At 37.4% G+C, this 16,037-nt stretch overlaps 1 protein-coding gene across 2 annotated transcripts in view; it reads left to right on the forward strand.

Annotated features, from left to right (window-relative positions):
* Positions 1-16,037, forward strand: part of FCHO2 (FCH and mu domain containing endocytic adaptor 2) — a 125,398-nt gene that overhangs the window by 53,172 nt on the left and 56,189 nt on the right. For both annotated transcript variants that reach the window (XM_053657232.1, XM_053657231.1), the window contains exons 7-8: positions 141-239; positions 1,032-1,128. In XM_053657232.1, coding sequence (XP_053513207.1) covers positions 141-239; positions 1,032-1,128 — 196 coding nt within the window. The remainder of the gene's footprint in view (positions 1-140; positions 240-1,031; positions 1,129-16,037) is intronic.

The raw sequence follows: 16,037 nt of genomic DNA on the forward strand, positions 1-16,037 counted from the left end.
CTAAAATCATGTAATAATGAGTAGCAGGCTAAATTTGGTCAGCTGTATTGAGATAACTTCTAAAAGGTCTTTTGATTTCAGCATATGTATATATGTGCAGATATATATTTTATATATGTAACTTTATATTTGCTACTCAGAAATTTCAAGACATTGAAGAAACTCATCTCATTCACATAAAGGAAATTATAGGATCTTTGTCAAATGCTATAAAGGAAATTCATTTGCAAATAGGCCAGGTAAGTTTTTATTTCTGTTGAACTGATTCTTCAAAATTTTATGTTCATTTATGATTCTTTAAGAACCCAAAACTCATAACATGCTACTGAATTTTCAGGTAAAAAAATACATATTTACATATATTAAGTATAAAATAAACTGAATTTTTGACTGAATTTATCAAGAATGATAATTCAAATTAATTTTTTAAATTAACTGTTTAGTCCTCATTACATTAAAATTATGAAGTTACCAATTTTTAAATATTTAATTTTTGAAGTTTTACTGTTTTAAAAATTAGAACAGCATCTTCAGTAAGTTACAGAACTTCTACTTAGATGTTTTCCAAAAATATAAGTGTTTATAATCACAGTTTGTGATTCATTGAAATATAGTAGAGAAAGATGAAGTCTGTTATTTTTTTTATTAAATATCTAAAAGTTTTAATTGCCTGTGTAATTTTTATTTATCATAAGAGTTATGTTCTAAGAAGGGGCTAGCAAGAAGTATTCATAGTGACCAAAAATAAAAAGAAGAAGAATTATGTTCTAAAACATTCCAGGAAGAGAACATGAAACTGCATTTACTTTTAAGGTTGTGCAATCATATCTTAAGGAGTTCACATAAATAGTGGTTGGTTCTCGCAGATCTACTAACACTATAAGTTAAGTAATGGAGCATGTTAAATACATGAAAATTCTCAAAGGCTCTGGGTCAAAAAATATTTTGGTGTAAGGAATTTTAATTGCTTTGTGGAAATTTTGTCTTATATACAGTACTTATGGAAAAAAAACTTTATCTCATATTAATAGGTCCACGAAGAATTTATAAATAACATGGCTAACACTACAGTTGAAAGCTTGATACAAAAATTTGCTGAGTCAAAAGGCACTGGAAAGGAAAGACCTGGTAAGATGATAAACTCTGCAAGAAAATGTATTCACATTTCCCATCCAGCAACTAAATGTGTTTGCCTTTGAATTCCAAAACTGCAAAATGGAACTTAGGAGATACCCCAAAATTTGTTTAAAATCTCAGGTATCATTTATTTTGTGTCTGATGATATTTAAGATTTTTTTAACCTTTAGTGGTTAATAATTTAGTGTTACTTAAAATGGTTATAACCTTGACTAAATGAATATATTGCAGTTTATATTTTTGAAGGTAAGTTAGCAACAGGAGGCCATTTTAATGAGAAAAAGAGTAGGAGAGAATATTGAGTGCTCAGAGCATTGAGGCCAATGAAGAGTGTTTCTTAAAATGTAATACCTTTGAACAACAATAAAGTAATTTTTAAAAAACATAGAATAAACTAACCACTACTCAAAAAAATTAATACTTTTTTGTTTCTCATTCACATAGTATTCAACAGAAATATGTATATATTTATAGTGTAAAAATTTTATATTTAAAACTAGCCAGCTGGACTCAGTGTAGATGATCCCACTTTTGTTGGCAACATCCAGAGAACCATAGTCTGGAGCCAGTCGAACACAGGCCTTCTTCTCCCCATCAGGCCTGCTCAGGTGGCCTTGACCATATCAGTGTCACAGAGCTTCTTCACAGCCTGTTTGACCTGGTGCTGGTGGGCCTTGACATCCACAGTGAACACACCTGTATTGTGGCATTCTGTATTTTTCATGGCTGATTGGGTATTTAGGGGGCTTGATGATAGTATAGTGGTCAGGCTTATTTTTCCTGGGGGTGTTCTTCTGAGGATATTTATGGTGCCTTTGGAGCCACAGTGTCTTAGGCCTCCCAAAGGTGGGTGACGTGCAGATCCTCTTTTTGAGACTGTGGATGCCTTTAGCACTGCTTTTTTTTTTTTTTGCCTTGGCTTCAGCTTTGGAGGCCAAGGGCTTCTTGGCTTTGGGCACCATCGTCATGAAAAGGTATTCAACAAATATATTAATTGAGAATTAACAGTATTCCTGACACTGTTTTTAGACACTGGGGATACACCAGTGAACAAATGCATACAGAAATCCCCGTTCCTATTTTATGAACAAATGTTTATTGGTATTCCGAATCTTATTTTAATAAGCATGTTATGATATGTCAGATGTAGTAAGTAACTCATTTCCTTCCCCTGCTCATCATACTTACAGTATTGCAGACTTCTATTCATTAGTTACTCTACCATGTTCTTGCAAGATAACTTGTTTCACAGGTAAAAACAATTCAGACCAGTAAAGAAGTTAAAGTATGGTTTAGAATTCAGGAAAACAGATAAGTGATTTGTGGAGAAGTCTGGGAACCATTTTTTTTTTTTTTTCAGTGCAGTTCACAGAACTAGAACTTCAAACTAAATCATCTTGGCTTTCTTCTTCCTACTTATTAAGTTTCAAATCACAGTGATTCAATTATGTGAGTAGTTGTTCCCTTCAGACCTTTCCATGCTGTCTCTACCAGCCTGATTAATTGCAGCAGCCAGTTTCTGAGTACCAGCATAGCAGACTGTTTTGCATGTTATAGCACATTCATGTTTTGACAATACATGAATGTGCTATAACATGAACTCATAATTGTACTACTCATAAATCTTTGACTCTTCGTTGTGGACAGAATGAAATTTAAACTCTGGACTTGGATTCAAAGCCTTTCAGGATCAGGCCTTGACTAGTCTTTAGTTTTATTTTCCACCGTTCCTTTCACAAATACCCTTCACTGCAGCCAGCCTGTATTGTTTATTGTTTCCTATACAAGCCCCTCCTTGTCTCTTGGTACCTTAGTTGCCCTCATGTCCTTACTCCAGAAAATGTTATATGCCACACCTTTCCTACCCTATCTCTTTCCATTTATTTGTCTAATGGATACATTCGTTAAAAGAGTCAGGTTAGGTGTTATTTCCACCATCAAAAGTGCCAGAGAACTTTAAAAGTACGTTTTTTTGGCATTGTTGCTATCTACCTTAAATTTTAATAATTGTGTACTTGTGAAGAAAAGTTTTATATTTGAGTCATCTGTTTATGTGTAAACAGTACATTTTTGTTGAACGTATGAACAAATGGGCATATAATAGTAAGGTTAGCAATTTAAGGGGGTTGGAGTGGATGGATTTGCTCTTTGAAAAGTCTTGGTGAGGGAATAGTAAATTATGATTAAAGTTTAGTGAGCACTTAACTATGTGCCATATACTGTGCTAAGAAAACTTTGCAGGCAAACTTTGATCTTCAACAACTCTTTGAAGGTAGGTACTGTTATTTCTATTTTTCAGATGAGGGAAATGTTGAGAGGTTAAATGATTTGCCTAAACTAGTACATGGCAGAGCTGGGGTTCTTGACTCCAAGGCTGATGATTTGGAGCAATTAGAATAGAACTGAGTAACGTTTACATATAGAGAGAGAATAGGATGTTGAGATATATAACCACAAAATAGTGAGAAACCCTAAAATTCCTTCAAAAGAGATTAAATTATAAATGAAGACCAGTTAAGAGAAGTAAAACAATTGGGGAACAAATTGAATTTTATATAGAGCATTTAGAAGTGTTCATAAAAAAAAAGGAAAGGTGTATTGCCTGGTTAAAAATGCCTTAGATGGAAATCTGAACAAAATTGGTAGACTGTCAGTATCTTGTTTGCAACATTATATTGTAGTCTTATGAAATGTTACAGGAAACCAGGCAAATATACAAGGGATCTCCATGTATTTTTTTAAACAACTCTATGTGAATCTACAATTCAGTAAAAATTTCAATTTTTTTATTTGTGACACAACACAATACTTAGCCTTGTAGTTTGTAGTCCACTCTTTACTAGCATTGAGACCTTCAAGCCCTAATGCCTTCATCCGTAAAGTGGGGGTAATAATAATACCTACCTCAATGGGTTGTGATGTTTACATGAGATAGTTATATTTATTGAGTACTTAATAAATGTTACTTTCAAAAATTAATAAAGTCTTGATTAATAGGTAGATAATAATGCATATTGTTTCTTTTTTTTTAAAGATTTTATTTACCTTTAGAGGGGAAGAGAAGGAGAGAGGGAGAGAAACATCAATGCATGGGTGCCTCTCATGTGTCCCCCTCTGGGAACTGGCCCACAACCCAGGCATGTGCCCTGACCAGGAACCGAACCGTGATCCCTTGGTTCGCAGGCCTGCGCTCAATCCACTGAGCTACGCCAGCTAGGGCTATATTGTTTTTTATAAATTTAAATATATTGGCCTCAAGATATACTGATACATGTAGAAAATTTCTGTAGCTAAATGGTGAGAGAAAGTCCAAGAATGGTGGTGGCGTGGGCTTTCCTAGAATCACTAGACCCAGGATTAGGTGACTGTTTCAGTGTGTCTGTCGACACTTACTTTCATAAAAAGTGGTCCTAGAACTAACAAAAAAGGGGGGGTTGTGGAATTATTACTTCTCTAATTGACTTATTGTGGGTGACTAGTTATAGCTCTTTCGTATAGGTCTGTCCGGGAAAAGTCCAGCCATTGTTAAAATTGCAACAATGGTTTGCACAACATTGATATAACCTTGCAGCCAAAGAGAGCAGACTGGAATGTGCATGAGTGAACAATGATGACTTCAGTGTACTAGTCAGTGGGGGTAGTAGATCCTCTTGAGTGAGCATGTGTACTGTGTGGCTGTCACATCAAAAATGACTGAGCGAGCAGAGCAATGAATCTGCATCAATTTTTGCATTAAGCATGAACATTCCTCCACAGAAGCTATTCGGATGAGATTCAGAAGGCTTTCAGGAATGGTGTAATGAATTTGTGGTGCAAATGACAGTGTAGCACAAATGCTTTAAAAATGGTCAAGAATCTGTTGAAAATGATCCATGTTTTGGAAAGTCTGCAAGAAGCAGAACACCTGAGAATGCTGAATGTGTACAGGCTGCAATCAAAGATTGGTAACTGACAGTGCGAGAACTTGAAGCTGATCTGGGGATTGCAAAAACTACTGTGTCTGAGATTTGGCTGCAGGATCTTGGCATGAAATGTGTCATAGCAAAATCAGTTCTGTGGCTTCTGGTGCCAGAGCAGAAGGAACATTGCAGCTGCAGGTGCTACAAGTGAACCCAAAGTAGGTCCCAAAGTGCTTACTTTGAAGGGGACCGAGGCGTCATTAGTTTATGTACAGTGTTTCTTGTATCTTCTTCACTAAATGTGTCTATTTTTCATACTACATTGCTGGATATTTTCTTAACAGACCTCAGTATATTCAGCTTATGGACACATGAACAAATGAGTCTTGTAACACAATGCAATGATTAAATTTTTTGTGTTTTTCAGAAAAATAACAGTCAAAATTTTACATGCGAGTATATGGAATTTATAGACTTAAAGGATTTTACTTTGTAAGATGTATTCTAACCTTCAATTTGTATACTATTGGTTGCTGTTAACATTTTATTTCTCCTGTTTTGTAAGGGCCCCCTCTGGTGGATGAATTCCTTCCTAAATTAGTTTTAGTCCTATGGAGTACACATTTCAAAAGAGGCCCAGTTCTTTAAAAACTACATAACCCTAAAAGTTAACCTATTTCTCTTGTGCTGAAAATTACTACTTTTTTTTAGTCAGTTATCTGTTGAAAGATATCTAACCTTTAATTTAGTCTTTAATTATCTTGTGTCAGTCAACACTGAGAGCATTAAGTTTTTTCCTATTCATTGAGACTGTTATATACCGCTTATATGCAGTAACATTTTTGTCCTTACTTTTTATTGAGATATGCTTGAAATGCAATATTGTATTTGTTTATAACGATTTGATATATGTACATATTGTGAAGTAAATGCCAAAATAAGTTTAGTTAATATCTATCTCCATACATAGATATGTGTATGGAGTATGTAATACATAGTTTTTTTTCTTGTGATAAAAACTTTTAAGAACTACTTTTGTAGCTTTCAAATATACAGTGAAATATTGTTAACTGTAGTCACCATGCTGTGTATTACATCTCCAGGAATTTTTAACCTTGTAATTAGAAGTTTTACCTTTGGATCACCTTTACCCGTTTTGCTCAGTCCTTATTCTCCTCCTCTGGCAACCACCAACATGTTCTCTCTAGGAGGTTTTTTTTTAGATTCCATATATAATTAAGATCATATAGTATTTGTCTTTCTCTGACTTACTTCACTTAGCATAATGCCCTCAAGTTCCATCCACATTGTCATAAGTTGCAGAGTTTCTTTATGTGGCTGAATAATATTCCATTGTATAAATAGACATACTACATTTTCTTTATGTTCATCTGTCACTGGACACAGGTCGTTTGTATGTCTTGGCTATTGTAAATAGTGTTTCAGTGAACATGGGGGTACAGATACCTTTTTGAGATAGTGATTTTATTTCTTTAAGTTGGATATGCAGAAGTAGAATTGCTAGATCTTATGGTGGCTCAATTTTAAAACTTTTGAGGAACCTCCATACAGTTTTTTTAAATTAATTTTAATTGTTGTGTGTGGCTGTTCTGGAATTTGAATCACCGTAATTGGATGATGCTTGGAATATTGAAGCACCTATGATCTGAAAGTATCATGAATAAATAGGTGTTTTCTAACTTTGATACTGTTTTATATTCTAATGACATTATCCTAGTATTTCTGACTATTCTTATGTATTTTAGTTGCCACAGGAGGTTAAAATTCATATATATTTTAAATATTTATTTTTATAGAGAAAGGAAGGGAGGAAGAAAGAGAGAAACATTGATGTGTGAGAGAAACATCCATCGGTTGCCTCTTGCATTCCCCCAACCAGAGGGACCTGGCCTGCAGCCCAGGCATGTTCCCTGAGTGGAAATCATACTGACCCCCTTTTGGTTTGCAGGATGGTGCTCAACCCACTGAGCCATACCAGTCAGGGCAAAATTCATATTTTTGAAGTTTTCTGTTTTATAGTCATTCTGCTGATTTTACTGTAATCTGTTTGTAATTCATAAAAGTTAAGCAGTTTTCTACTTACAAGACACAAAAGGCTCAGTAACTTAAACGAAGTGAAATATTGGAAGGCCAGTGTGTAATATGTTGAAGCAAAAACACATCTATATTTTCATTATAATGTAATATAGGTTTATAGCTTCCATTTTTAGACTTCCAAAGTCTATACTATATGTGAAGATAGAAATAGGAAAAGTCTGAGAAAGGCGATATAAGAAATGATTAGCCAGCCCTGACCAGGTGGCTTGGTTAGAGCATCATCACATACACTGAAAGGTTGCAGGTTCAGTCCCATCAGGGCATATATCTAGGCTGCAGGTTCAGTCCCCAGTTGGGATGCATATGGGAGGCAGCTGATCAGTGTTTCTCTTTTACATTGATGTTTCTCTTCCTCTGTTCAATCAATAAACATATCCTTGGGTGAGGATTTAAAAAACCCCAACAATCAGCCACAAAAAGGGGAGAAATGAGATTATTGTAGTCAGACTGCTTAAATGAAATTAATTGATTAGACAGTATTTGGAATATTGTAGCTTTACACTAGATATTAATTTAAAGTGTGAGGTATTCCTGACCAGGTGGCTCAGTTGGTTGGAGCATCATCCTGTACACCAGAAGGTTTCCTGTTTTGACTCCAGTCAGGTCACATTCCTGGGTTACAGGTTTCATCCCAGGTCTGGGTGCTTGTGGGATGTGGCCAATTGCTTGAGCGTCCCCCCCCCCATTATCTCCCCCCCCCCCAAATAAACATATCCTTGGGTGAGGATAAGTAAGTAAGTAAGTAAATAAATAAATAAATAAATAAAGTGTATAGTAAAGCAAAACATAAAATCTAGTGACTCTCTTTACAGAACCATCAAGGATATGGAATAATATCAAACCCATGAATGGAGCCACTAACCACTATCCCCACCAATTTTTGTTTAAGCTAGAGAGGCAGATTTAGATTTCTACCTTGTGTAGAAAGCAAAATTAAGAATAGCTAAGAAGAGCCAAAGACCCATAAACCACACTAGATATCCTGTGATTACTTGGTTTTTCTCTTTTTTAATTATATTTTATTGGTTATGCTATTAACAGTTATCTCGATTTTTCCCCTTTGCTCCCCCTCCACTCAGTGCCCACCACTCCCTCAGACCCCCCACCATTGCTCATGTCCATGGATCATGTGTATAAGTTCTTTGGTTACTCCATTTCCTATACTGTACTTTACATCTCCATGGCTATTTATTCTGTGACTGTTTGTACTTTTTTTTTTAAATAAGGAAAGATTTTTAAAAATTACTCACTTTTAGAGAATGGGGAAAGGAGGGAAAAAGGGAGAGAAACACTGATGTGTGGTTACTTCTCACAATTGGGGACCTGACCCACGACCCAGGCATGTGCCCTGTCTGAGAATCAAACCAGCAACCCTTCAGTTTGTAGGCCAGCACTCAGTCCACTGAGCCACACCAGCCAGGGCTGATTTAGATTATATTGTGTTAATTTATTTTCTCTTAGTTACTACCACTTATCAAGTTATATTTCAGCAGTCCAGGTATGATTTGGGCTATAACATGCATGCTTGTACTTCTTAATCCCCTCACCTCTTCATCCATTCTCCCACACCCCCTCCCATCTGACAACCATCTTTTAACTAATTTTTCTCTTGATGCTTTTAAGATTCTCTCTTTGTCTTTAACCTTAGGCATTTTAATTGTGATATGTCTTGGAGTGGCCTCCTTGCATGTATCTTGTTTGGGGCTCTCTGTGCTTCCTGGAGTTGCATGTCTATTTTCTTCACCAAATTAGGGAAGTTTTCTTTCACTATTTTTTCACATTTCCAATTTCTTTCTCTTCTTCCAGCACACCTATAGTGCAAATGTTGGATCTCTTGAAGTTCTTTCACAGGTTGCTTACACTGTCCTCATTTTTTGAGATTGTTTTTTCTTGTTCTGATTGGTTTTTTGTTTTGTTTTATTTTGTTTTTGCTTCCTTATGTTCCAAATCATTGATTTAATTCTCAGCTTCATCCACTCTACTGTTGATTCCCTGTAAACTGTTCTTTATTTCAATTAGTGTATCCTTCATTTCTAGACTGGATCTTTTTTATGCTGTTGAGCATCCTTATAATCAGTGTTTTGAACTCCGCATCTGATAGATTGCTTATCTCCATTTCATTTAGGTCTTTTTCTGGAGTTGATCTGTTCTTTCATTTAGGCCATGTTTCTTTGTCTCCAATTTTGGCAGTCACCTAGTGTTTGTTTCTATGTATTGGACTTGACTCTGTCTTCGTAGTGTTGCCTTAGTAGGTATCCTGTAGGGACCAGTGGCACAGCCTCCCCTAAGTACTCAGCCACCCAAACTGGGTACTCAAGGTGTACCCTTTGCGTGGGCTGAGTACATCCTCCTTTTATAGTTGAGCCTTGGTTGCTGTTGGCAGGTCATTGGAGGTATTTACCCAGACCAGTCAGCTGCAAGGATTGGCTGTGACCACTCACCACCATCCTGTGCCCTCCATGGATGATCAGCTGTGCAGGGGCAGGGTAGTGGTGCTCTGACATGGTCTGTAAGTGTCCATTGGGTTCGCTGGCCCCAGAGTTTCCCAGGTGGTACAGGTGGTTCAGCCTCCACCTGTCTTGGGCCCAGGGGACCGTGCCTGAGCTATAAAGCAATCCCAGGTGGCTGCTATCTGTGCTGGGCTTAGAGATTCCCAGGAGAAGCCAAACTGTGATTCTAATCTGGCTGCTGCTAGTGCCAGGCCTGGGGCTCACTGAAGTCAGCTACTGCTTCTTTGCGAGTTAGGAAGTTGTGAAGCAGGAGCCAAGAGACTAGCCATTCACATGGAAAAGCAGCTTGGGTGGGCCCCTAAGTTGGGTGGGGCAGAGTGTCTGGGGATCTCCAAGGTGGATCAGACAGTATTAGCCAGGTTAATTGAGTCTCAGATGTGGTACCATCCTGTGGGCTCTGTTGGGGAAGGGTTTAGCAAAGGGACAGTGGCCCCTGCTCACCCTAATGCCAGACGCTGCAGTTTCTCCCTGTATATCACTGGTGCATTTCAAGCTGCTACCCTAGTTGCTGGAGCTCAGAGGGAGTGAGTCTGAGTAGATCAGTCTTTAAGTATGTGGGTTCTTTAAGAGGAACTGCTTGGGGTTCCAGAAGTTTCTTCCACCAACTCAATGGCCGCTGGTGTTTGTAGCCAGAAGTTGTGGTGACTCATCGTCCTGGCACTGGAACCCTGGGATGGGGGGCCAGGTGTGGGTCTGGGACTCCTTGCTCCCAAGATACCCCTCTCAAGTTTTTATCTACCACCTGTGGGTGCGGGACCAGCTTGTTGTGCATCTATGCCCCTCCTACCAGTCTGGATGGATGTGGTTTTTTTAGTTCTGTAGTTGTCAGACTTCTATTCAACTCTATTTCTAATGGTTCTGAGTGATGGCTGTTCAATATATTAGTTGTAATTTTGATGTTGTGTGAATAGGCAAGCCATGTCTGCCTACACTGTCATCTTGACCAGAAGTCAGTTTTTCTCTTAGATAACAAGGGGCAATGACCAGAGAAAGAGGAAAGAAGAATGAATAATGATTAGGGGGTAGGATAACATAGATTAGCAGAAACAAGAAAGTAAAAGAGCAAGGCCCTCAAAAGAAATTAAATAGAAAAATTCCACTTTGTGAAGGAATACACCTTAACCTATTGTGTCCTGGCTACCTGGGGCAGAGGCATAGAATGTGCCCTGTGGGATGTATATGCCATTTGGTGATGATTCACTTTTATTTATACCTTCTAGAACAGGAGTCGACAAACTATGGCCAATGAACCAAATTTAGTTATGCTTGTTTTTGTGAGAACTATAAAAAATAGGTTTACATTTTAAATGATTAAGGGAAATAATCAAAAGAAGAGTAGTATTTTGTGATACTTGAAAATTACAAAAGTCTGATTTGAGTGTCTAAAGAAGGTTTTTTTCTGTATTGTCTGTGGCTACATTCGCACTGCATACAATAGCAGAGGTCAGTAGATGTGACAGACCTTATGGCCCACAGAGTCTAAAATATTTACTATTTGACTCTTTACGGAAAATGTCTGTCTGTCCTTTGTTAGAGAATACATTTCTTGTGTAGTAGCAGATACGTCATAATACTTTAGAATGGTGTAGCTCATAACAATACATGATCTTTCTTGGACAGCTGATTCTGCTGTTCTTAGGTTCAGAAACCATTTCATCTGACATTCTGCACCAGCTACATCTGCAGTCATTATTACAGCGCAGTAACTGGTCCTCATAATAATAACCCTGAATGGTGAAGTAAAGATTAAACTGTTTTGCACAGGCTTTGAGGAAAGCTTAGTTCTGTTTGAAATAGCCATTAGAATGTTAAATGTATACTCTGGCAGCAAAATAGAATAAAGTAAGCTGATGAGCTGATGATAATTTTTTTATATGTGTATAATAGCTAGGACAGAGTTAGACTTTTTTGCAGTCTGTAAAAAGGGCTAACTCGAGCCAATTTGCACTTAAAAGAAAATTTAATGGAAAGAAACCGAGGTATCCCAAGGATCCAAAATCAGAAATGTAGCCATGGTTCCAGAAAGAAACCCAGACCTATAGGCAAACTAGGTATTGATTTTTCTTTATATAATCTCTGCATTTCTATGGCATTATTATTATCTTCATCATCATCATCATCATTATTCTGTAGAATGGCTTTCTTTGCTTTTCCAGGCACATGACATAAGGTGACGTCCCAGTAATTTCTAGGTACTTTTACTTTTTTTAAATGGCAGACACAGCTCAGAATTAACCTAGGTTTCTGTCCCTTTCCAAATTTCTGAGAGAAAGATCTGGTTCAAGTAATATTGAGTCAGGTAATCTTTCTAGTCCAGTCAATTCTGACTAAGTCATGCAGTATGTACATGGCTTCTGGTACCACTTGTGGAGAAGGGGTAGATCACCAGAGAAAAGAGGTTATAGTGAGCTGGGTATAATTGCCCAAGGTTTTATCAGGATTACATGGTGACAATATGACTAAGTCTGGGATTATGGAGGCATTGTTAGATTTTGGATGTAGGAGCAAATTATATTTCAGTGTTATGATTCTGCATTTGGGGAAATAAAAATGTGGGATTTTTTACAGTGACTGAAATCCCATGGTTAAAATTCGGTTTTTTTGTTTTAAGACCATGGTTCCTAAATTTGCCTCATCACTGGTTCTCAAGCCGTGGGTACATATAAGAAAAACTTACAGAAATCTTTTCCCTTGCCATTACTCTTTTCTTTTAAAAAAAAATGTACAGACAGTGCACTATCCCAGAAACACAGATTTCATTGGTATAGGGTGGGTCCTTGGTGCTATTATATTTTAAAATTCCTCATCTATTTGTAATATGCAGCCATTGTTGAGGACCTGGAGCACTACATCACTGGATGCTTGTTTTAGTATAGAGTTTCACACCCTCCCCCCAGCCTACTGAATCAGAATTTGCGTTTTAATAAGATTCCCAGGCAGCTTGTATGCACAGTAAAATTGGATAAACACTCTCTAGGCTTCCTGAATATTTGGCAATGGAACCAGGAGTTTACTAGGTCTGTAGTTTTCAAAAGTGTGATCCTGGGACCATGGGGATCACCTGGAAACCTGTTAAAAATGTACTTTCTTGAACACCAGCCTATAACTTCCAAATAGGACACTGAGGTGGGTGGGGCCCAGCAGTTTGTGGTTGACAAGCCCTCCTGGTGATTCTGGGTGATTCTGATGCAGGTTTTGGGATTTGAGACCACTGGATTGAAGGAATTTTTCCCCTCGAGCCTTTTATTAAAATAAATACTCTTGGAGTGAAGTGACATTGATGTTGCAACTTGTAAATGATTTGGCAAGTGAAAAAAGAAAAAACTACACATATATGTGTAGAGAGAAAAAGAACAAGTATGATGAAATGTATTATTGTTATTCCTCATATCATTTATATAAATGATATGACTTAGATTCCGAAGTAGTAAGTAACTAGTCCAAGGTAATCAGCCAGCAAGCACATGGTAAAACCAGAACTTGGGCCTCTGTGCCCCTTGCGCATTACTACAAGCTGGAATTTGATGCCCTTTTCCATGTTAGCTTGCCTGGTTCGTCATCCCAGGCATGTAGGAATGCGGCTGTGTTGCGTTCCACAGACCCAAGAGCAAACTAGAGAATGCGTAATTGACTTTCATTACTATGAGTCACACCCATCTTTCTTTCCTCCCTCCCACCTCTCTACCTTTTCCCCTACAGCCTTCACTGTCATACTTTTTGGTAGACTTTGAGGGTCTGGGCATGTTTGTATCTTTCACTTTGGCATCTAATTGGGACCAAGTGTTCTGTGGTTTAGGTGGGCATATTCAGGAATATGCTTGATTTGAGTAGCCCAGATTTATTATTTGAGTTTTGAGGCTTACTTTAGCTAGACAGAGTTGCAGATTTGCCCTGTTCATGGCCTTAGAGTTAGAATTGATTATGAAACAATGGGAACTATTAATTAAATACTTCACATTTTTTATTCTCTGCATCATTCCTCAAAATAGTTGTGGTGATTAAAGATTACTGTTATATAGTCTTTTATAACATTCCGTAAAAGTTTTGATCCAAGTTAGAGTAGGATGAATTCTTTAGGTTGTTGACTTTTTTCTTTTTTTTTTATAGCAGTAATTTATTCCTACCTGATGATTAAAGCATCATATGTAAGCATTGTTTTACTTTAGATCATTGATCTCTCAGAATTCTGTCTTTAATTTCTTTTACCTTTAATTGAACTCATGATGTCATTTTTAGATATCGTATAAAAGAGAACCAGGAGACAGAGCCACAGTGGTCTTACTTTTATACAAACTAAATTGCCATTGTGGCCCAGTATAAATCTAAGTGCTGAGAGCAGTTACTTATTTTCACAACAGAATTAATTGAGCCTAAGAGAGTTGAAATTCCAGTTGTAGCAAACTATTCTTTCTGGCTCTTGCTCTGGCTTTGATATTGTCAGGAAGAGTAACTTGTCTTATGCCTAAATAGCAGAATCATGGGCAGTGAACAGCATTTGAGGGATGCTGAATAAACTTTCTACTTGTTAAACAGTTCAGAAGTGATGTGCTGCGGTGTGATCAGAATATTAGTTGATATCCAGCTGAGCTGTCAACTGGCACTGAGCCAGGCACACAAAGCTTTGCCATGTGGAGCATATGCTATTTGAAGAGAACATCTTTTTTCATGCATAACTTAATGTTTTTTTTAAATGATATATCTAGTTTTATTATACCACAAACTGTTAGTATTCTGATCTTTTTAGAAAAGCTTATGAATGGGTGGATGGTACTCATTTAAAAAATTTAAATATATATATAATTTGAAAGGATTTGACATCTTATACTTTAAAATTTCATTTTGAATAGTTTATTTTTATTGGACATTTTCGTATTTCAAGTGGATTTTAAGGGTAGGTTTAGAAAAGATAAAGAGAAAAGCCATGAAGATTACATTGGTATAGGAAAAAGGTTTTGTGGAGGGGGGCAGTAGAATTTTATTTAAAGGGATTAATTTTATGTTGTTAAGGAACAATATAAAATTGTTCCTTTAGTATTTTCACATATATAAAGGTGCCTGAAAGTTTTCAAAGAATATATGCTATATCTGCTAAGGTGATAGATATCAAAGTGTTTCTAGACATATTTTTATATCTGTCCAGCATCCAGCCATGTAATATGAAATAGAAAATTGTAAGATAAAAACTTGTACTGGACAATGATCCTCGTCCCCTTCAAAGTAGGCAGCTTGAGACCTCACACAGTTCTCCCAATCACCATCAGCTTCCCCGTCATATTTTCCTGAACGATTTGAAATCTTGTTCCATTCAAAGGTGATTTTAGTTTGGGGAAAAGCCAGAAGTCACAGTGTGCCAAATCTGGGTCATAGGGGGGCTGAGTCACCTGGGTGATTTGGTGTTTCAGAAAAATACTCTGCACGACACATGATGCATGAGTAGGCGTTTTGTCCTGATGAAGCAGTCAATCACCAGTTACCCACAGCCATGGCTGTTGTTGGTTCTATTACATCTCTCAACCTACAAAGAACATTGAGGTAGAACTCCTCATTAATTGTTTGGCCTGGAAGGGCATACTCGTGATGGACACCTTCCCAGTCAAAACAACACATTATGTGGTTTCGATCTTGCTGCGACTTTGGCATTCCTTGTTCGGGTGTGGAGAAGCAGGCAGCTTCCATTGGGATGACTGGGCCTTTGTTTCTATAACATAGCTGTAGACCCATGATTCATCTCTGGTTATGACCTGCTTGAGGAAATCTGGTTCATTGGTAGCGGTCTGAATCAAGTCATTAGCAACTGCAGCACAGTGTTTCTTCTGCTTTGGTAGCAGAAGCCACAGAACAGATTTTGCTATGACACATTTCATGCCAAGATCCTGCATCCAAATCTCAGACACAGCAGTTTTTGCAATCCCCAGATCAGCTTCAAGTTCTCGCACTGTCAGTTGCTGATCTTTGTTCATTGCAGCCCATATATATTCAACATTCTCAGATGTTCTGCTTGTTGCAGACCTTCCAGAATGTGGATCATTTCCAACAGATTCTTGACCATCTTTAAAGTATTTGTGCCACACTGTCATTTGCACCACATTCATTACACCATTCCTGAAAGCCTTCTGAATCATCCGAATAGCTTCTGTGGAGGAATGTTCACACTTAATGCAAAAATTGATGCAGATTCATTGCTCTGCTCGCTCAGTCATTTTTGATGTGACAGCCACACAGTACACGTGCTCACTCAAGAGGATCTACTACCCCCACTGACTAGTACACTGAAGTCATCATTCACTCATGCGTATTACATCAATTTTGTGCAAACCATTCTTGTAATTTTAACAGCGACTGGACTTTTTTCCAGATAGACCTTGTATATAAA

The sequence above is a fragment of the Artibeus jamaicensis genome, unplaced genomic scaffold, assembly GCF_021234435.1.
Source record: "Artibeus jamaicensis isolate MK-2021 breed Jamaican fruit bat unplaced genomic scaffold, CSHL_Jam_final scaffold_369, whole genome shotgun sequence".
NCBI lineage: Eukaryota > Metazoa > Chordata > Mammalia > Chiroptera > Phyllostomidae > Artibeus > Artibeus jamaicensis.